The sequence below is a fragment of the Eulemur rufifrons genome, chromosome 8 (assembly GCF_041146395.1).
Source record: "Eulemur rufifrons isolate Redbay chromosome 8, OSU_ERuf_1, whole genome shotgun sequence".
NCBI classification, from domain to species: domain Eukaryota; kingdom Metazoa; phylum Chordata; class Mammalia; order Primates; family Lemuridae; genus Eulemur; species Eulemur rufifrons.
The window spans coordinates 75,037,537-75,043,881 of record NC_090990.1 but is presented as its reverse complement, the minus strand read 5'-3'; the positions used below and the strand labels follow the sequence as shown (position 1 = coordinate 75,043,881).

The following is a 6,345-nucleotide window of genomic DNA, read 5'->3' as shown; positions in this document are numbered from 1 at the left end:
AATGGAAAAAAATGCAGTCAGTAAAATAAAATTGGTAATTCACACAATGACATTGTCTCAGCCAAAAGATTTCTTCTGATAGGATTGGCTCTATTAGATTTGGGGGTGAAAATGTGCCTGTTTGTTTCTTTGCTAAGACAGATAAGAGGGATACATGTGGTTTGAAAAAACCTGTAACAGTGAAGTTTACTTGCTCATCATTCCACAGGGACTAAGTTTAATGCTTCTGAGGAACTGCTCTGTAAATCTCTTTTCTAAAGGAAACTGCTGGGCCTAACCTAATTCAATGGTGCTGTTTAAGAAAAAAGTAATTTGCATTTAAAGTAGACCTGGGCTGTCAGGCTGTTTCTTGTCATCTTTGAAGAGGTGTTTAGGGAAGGGAAGCCTTATGTCTTCCTACCTTCCCTGCCAAATAAAGCAGATTGATCCTCCTGTTAGGAGAGTAGGTAATCTATTTATTGCCCATGTAACAGACACAGGGCTGCCAGTCAACATGTTAATGTTCTCTTTGTTTAAAGCTTTAAAAAGGGAAAGCTCCCACTCCTGCCCCCCACCATCTAAATAAGTGTCTGGGGGTGGGGTCCAGGTATAAGTGTTTTTAAAAATCTTTCTCCAGGCAATTCTCAGGTGGAGCGGTAGTTGGAAACCACTTCTTCAGAATGTCTGCTAATTTATAAAAGAGACTGGTGCTTTTACCAACTAAGTCACAGCTGGTTAAACTCCTGCCCCTCTCCTGCACATGCCCAGTTCAGGTGGTAGTTCTGGTTAGAGTTTAAACCTTTGGTTTTTATTGTCACTAAGAATTATACTTGGAAAGTTAATATATTGAGCATATTTCCAGGATTGGATGAGTAGGGAAATGTCCTACCCTATATAAGAGCAACATTCCAGGCTGGGCATAGTGGTGCATACTGTAGTCCCAGCTACTTAGGACACTGAGGCGAGAGGATTTCTTGAGCCCGGGAGTTCAAGACCAGCTTGGCAGCCTGGACAATAGCAAGACCTCTCTACTGAAAAACAAAACAGAACATAACAAAACAAAAACCACCACAATAATGCTCACAATATTCCAGAGATTTCTGCTAACAAAATCTTTTTCTTAAAAAGGTTTATTGGTTGTACCCTTAAAAACAAATCTCAGTTTTTACATATTGTGCTTTTTAATTGATACATATAAACATGGTTTTAAAAGTCTGTCCTAATTGGTACAAAAATAGGTTGTAAACTTTTATGGCTCCAGTTTGTAATCTGGTCAAACATTAACGACAAAAACAATGAGGAAGAAGAATAGGGTCTATCAAGTCTTGCTTTTTTTTTTTTTGTTGTTCTAACTTTTCTCTAATAGTTTTGTCTTTTATTCTGTAAATGGCTCCTAGAAAGAGGAAACTTTTTCCAGGTACAAATATCTACTGGGCACCTATCTCACGATGGGCCGGAGCTCTGTTCCCTCTTCATTCCTTAAAGAATTCTTGTCTTGCTGTGCACTCGTACTGTTTAGTTTGTTGCTCCTTTTTACAAAACTCTGAAAAACGAAAGAATGAGTTGGATCAGTGTTATGCATCTGCACTGTTCATAATATAATGGCTGAGGGCAAACTTCTCCTTTGCCCTCTGAAGTTTTACTGAAAACTTACAAAAAGCAGATTAATAGAAAAGGCATATAGGTTTATTAGCATGTAGAGGGGAGAATCACAGAGTGATTGTCTAACCATGCAATGGGCTTTTTAGGGGAAAGGGAGATGAGGAAGTGTGAGTGATTTTACGGAAGTAGTAAGTGATTTTCAGGGGAATTTAGTGAACATTAAGAGCATATAATGGCCTAGGACAAAGCCTACTAGGCAGAGCAGACAATGATTTCTGACAAAAGTTTGTCCAGGCATATAGGTAAACTTTAGTCTTTGTTCCTGCAATATGAGTTCAGTTAATGAAAACTCCGGGAAGTGACCAGAGGTAATTGTTTTCTTCTTTGGTGGGTCGGGACTTTAGGCAGACAAGAGGACTTCAGGGAACAACTTCATCCTGCTTAGGGAGAGACAAAGAATTGAGAGGAGACGGGAGGAAGGTCAGACCTCAAAGCTGCTTCAAGTCAGCATGTCAAAGCACTGTATTTTGGGGTATTGGTTTCTCAGCCCCAACAATAACCATTTATATAATTTTGGAGAACTGAATCCTAAAGAATATTTTCCCTATTAAATATTTTGAGGGGTAGATTTCAAAGTGGATTTTTAACTGGAAAAGTGTGAATCAGGGAATGAAGACCTAGCTGGCTTCATACCACCATCATAAACACTTTCTTTAGAGTACTACAAATAAGTCAAAATAAATAAGTAAAAAAGTAAAAATTGCAGTTTTCTATTTTATATGGAGAAGGATAGTTGTGCTTGTTAAACTTCAGTGCCTGAAGAGAGCTTTGAATGCTCTGCTTAAAACAAAAAGGGCTTTCACACTTAAGTTTAATGGTAACAGCATAAAAGAAAATTATTGAAATATCAGCATAAAATATCAAGTGGCTCAGACAACGCAGATGAGACATGTTTCAGCTGTTAAAATATCCCTGTCTACCCAGGATAAGGCAAATGAGCAACAACTGTGTTGCAAAAGCTGTTAGAAACAGCTGCCTGCTATTTCCAGATATAAGCAGTATGGGGGCTGTGCTCACACTGGGTACAAGGTGTGGCTTTTCTCGTGAATAAAGGGCCTGAGAATTGCAGATCTGTCAATACTGGCACAGAAGGTGATTAGTCTACATTAGAGCGTGCTCTCCCTAAAATACCGTGGGCATGACATGATGCTTGGGGATACAGAAATGCTTTAGAAAAAGATCAACCGTTACATTTCCACCCAGGGTAGAAGTGCTGCTCCTACTAAGGAATCCAATTCCAATTGTTCGTGGGACATTCAGGCCATGGGGTAGTAGAAGCCTACACTAGAGCCCTCTGAAAGAGAAAGTGAGGCTGGGTACAGAACCTCCTTTGTCCATGAATCTTTTCAAAACTTTTGAGATTGTCAGGATGGAGACTGCAACAGGAAAGGAAATGTCTGCTTACCAAAAACTCCTGGTCCATAAAGTAGGGCTTCTCCGATGATCCATCATTTGTTTCCAGATCAACAGCAAAACACAGGAAAAGTGCGTCCAGCACAGTTTCAAACACAGATAAAAAACTATGGGCTACTAAGTATGCAAAAAAAGCTACCAGTAACAGAGGGATTGCCCACACCTGGAGTGCACGGTTGTAGTTAAATGCCATCAGTCCTCCAAAAACAGTGAAACACACCACCAACACCTGTCCAAAACAAGAGGGTGTTGAAAATCTTTATAAATTGGTTCGTTAGAATATTTTTTAAAAGATTTTTTGTCAGTTACAAGTAATAATTTCATATATGTGCACGTGTGTGTGCACAATATTGCAAAGAATGCTTGTCAGAAAATTTGGCAGAATGAAATAGAAGAAAAAATGAAAAGCTATGATATCAATAGAAAACCCAGTTAATAGGTGGGAAGGGCATATGTACTTTCATTTTATCTGTGCCTAGCTTTTGTATTAACACAGATGTAATAATACCTCAAAATTTTTATTGTCTTTTCACTTAATATTAATCCCACAACAAACATTTTCACTTAAAAACTTTTTTTTATAAACACCATTTTTTAACAACAGTGCAACAATCCATTGAGTGGCTATACTGTAGTTTAACAGGTGATTAGTTTTACCCTGGGGATTGAGGTGAGAAGGCTTTCCAATGGTGGTGTGAGGAGATAATAGGTTTGGTCCAGGCTTTTGCTGTATGTAATTATTATTTCTATGCACAGGATTATAGGCCATGATGTACCAAGTTCTTTAACAGATGTAATGGAGTCCATCTGGGGTCCCCGTTGCCCCTGAATGTCCACAAAGATGAACATGGAAATCTGAATGCTACTTCATTAAAAAAATCAAAGACTCACTGGTTATCACAAAATCATTAAAAGCTCATTAGCCATTATATATTCCTTTTGGGAAACACAGGAAAATGAGTTGATCTAAAGTAAAATAAAAAATAACTCTATTAAAAAGATGAAACATCATTTGAAACATTTTTGGAAGCAGTTATTATTATAGAAACTATATCATCCACAATCCTACCAAGCTAATGGAAACAACATTAGCCATTTAAATACAGCTACAACTTAAGATTATTCAGGCTATTTTGAAAGGCATAATTATTTTGTATTTCTGTCGCTACCGGCTACATGAAATGTGTTGGGCCCAGCTGAGACTTAAATGTGTGTGTGATTAACACAGACCTGTGAAATCCAAGCATGTTGTAACATTACCGACACCACCTGTGATAGTAATGCACCAGAGACCTACACCAAATACCACAGAGGCACAAAGATTTAAATGAGCAAAAAGTCCCCACATTTAGCACTGGCCAGGTCACAACTGGAGACTAAGAGCTTGTTCACTTTTGGGCACTGCTGAAGGCTGCGGTGTTCGCGTCAGATATGGAGGAGGGGTTGAAAGAATTGAGGAATGTTCAGCTTGGAATGCAGAAGGCATGGTGTGAAGGGCAGGGTGTCTGTGGTCAGGCATTTGAAGGGCAGTCAAGGGGAAGCAGGATCAGGCAAACTGAGATTGCAGAATTAGTCCCAGAGGGTGACTGTGGCCCAGTGTAGACAGACTTCTGACTTGAGCATGGTCAGATAGGGACAGGGTGGGAGCTGGTCACCACTTTGAGCAACATTTCAGTTACTCTTCCCTACAACCTAGAAAGGGCATGGGGTCATCTTTATTTTACAGCTATGAAAACTAAAGTTTGAAACTGTGCAAGGATCCAGGGTCAGGGCTCTGTCCTTTATACCATGTAATGTTGTGGGAGCTCTGAGGTGTTCCTTCGCTACACAAGACGACATGCAATTTCTTAAAAATTATTCAGATGACGGGACAAATGTCATTTTGGCTCCATTTAGGATATTAAGAATTCTGTCTTACTTAAAGTCTTAATGCACTTAAATAATATACAAGTTTCATCAAGTTTCAATACTATTTCTATCTATTTTTAATGAAAAAACCCTATAAACATTTATGTTCTAAGGTTTGTAGCATTTTCGTTTTAGACATGAAGAAGTGGGAATCAGAATGATTGAACTGATCACAGGTAAGAGAGTAAGACTAAGATTAAAATCCTGGCTACACCTATTGTGGAACTCTGGACAAGTTATTAAATCTTAGTTATAACCCAGGGATTGAGGATTTGAAGGGGCAGTGAAGCGCGGCATCTACTACAGAGTAAGTACTCTAGAAATATTAGTTCCCTTTCAAACTAATTGTTGCAGAGCTTGATTTTCTGAATGCTAGCCTCCTTTGTTTAGTCAAGGCATCTTACCTTTCCTAGAAAAATGACGAAGTCTCCAAACCAGTTAACAGATGTAAAATGACTTGAATTCTTGGACAAGATTTTGAATGCATCTTTTGCTGATGTACAAAAATCTGTCCCATTAATGGCAGTTGCAGTATATGCATTCTGAAACAAAAGACAAGATTTTGAAAATGATTTGTATAATTATTATTTAAACAAAATATGACCACAGAGAATATTTGCAGAATAGAGAATGATATTTACTCTACCACTATCTCTACCCATAAAAAATAATATCGTTTTCAAAGACCCTCCAGTCTCTGATTATATTCACATATGTTTTCATACAATTGCAGTAAAAGAAAAGATAAATAAGTATTTCTGGTCAATATGGTGGATTGAACATCCCACTGCAAACATATGGAAATGATGGGTAAAGCATAAATTATTTATTTTTATTATTTTTTTTAATTTAAATTTTTTTAAAAGTAGAGATGGGGTCTCGCTCTTTCTCAGGCTGGTCTCAAACTCCTGAGCTCAAGCAATCCTCCTGCCTCAGCCTCCCAGAGTGCTAGGACTACAGGCGTGAGCTACCTTGCCCGGCCTAAATTATTTCGTAATGCACAACAGAGTCTGAGCACAGAAAGGAAGTTTAGGTACCAGAAAGAAAGCAGGCCCTAGTAATTTGTGAGAGCTGAACCCAAAGGTCCAACAGGCATGGAATTAGGCCCTTGCTAGAGAACTGAACTCCCTGAACAAATTCAGGATTCCTAAGCAATTTAAATGCAACCAACCATCCCCAGAAAGAGATAAAGAAATGCACCATCTGCCTGGGACCATTAAAATTACTAAGGTCTGGGAAAAGACAAAGAAAAACCACCTTCCCTCAGCCAGGGAATAGTGGAGTCCTACGGACAACTCTTGCAGAAGATGAAGGATGCTCACAGGAAGAATTTACAGATGACCTAAGGAAATGAACAGTGCAACAAACAAAAACTGGAAAGAA

The 6,345-nt window shown here is 38.6% G+C and overlaps 1 protein-coding gene across 8 annotated transcripts in view; it reads right to left on the bottom strand.

Annotated features, from left to right (window-relative positions):
• Positions 1 to 1,330: 1,330 nt before the first annotated feature.
• SLC44A3 (solute carrier family 44 member 3) overlaps positions 1,331 to 6,345 on the bottom strand; it is a 73,521-nt gene continuing 68,506 nt past the window's right edge. For 4 of the 8 annotated variants that reach the window (XM_069478241.1, XM_069478244.1, XM_069478245.1 and 1 more), the window contains 3 exons: positions 5,367 to 5,504; positions 3,047 to 3,283; positions 1,331 to 1,522 (listed from right to left, as the gene is read on the bottom strand). In XM_069478241.1, coding sequence (XP_069334342.1) covers positions 1,418 to 1,522; positions 3,047 to 3,283; positions 5,367 to 5,504 — 480 coding nt within the window. In that variant the 3' untranslated portion in view covers positions 1,331 to 1,417. Of the gene's footprint in view, positions 1,523 to 1,878; positions 2,022 to 2,542; positions 3,284 to 5,366; positions 5,505 to 6,345 lie in introns of those variants that run through there. The other 4 variants (XM_069478240.1, XM_069478243.1, XM_069478247.1 and 1 more) reach the window with 2 other exon arrangements.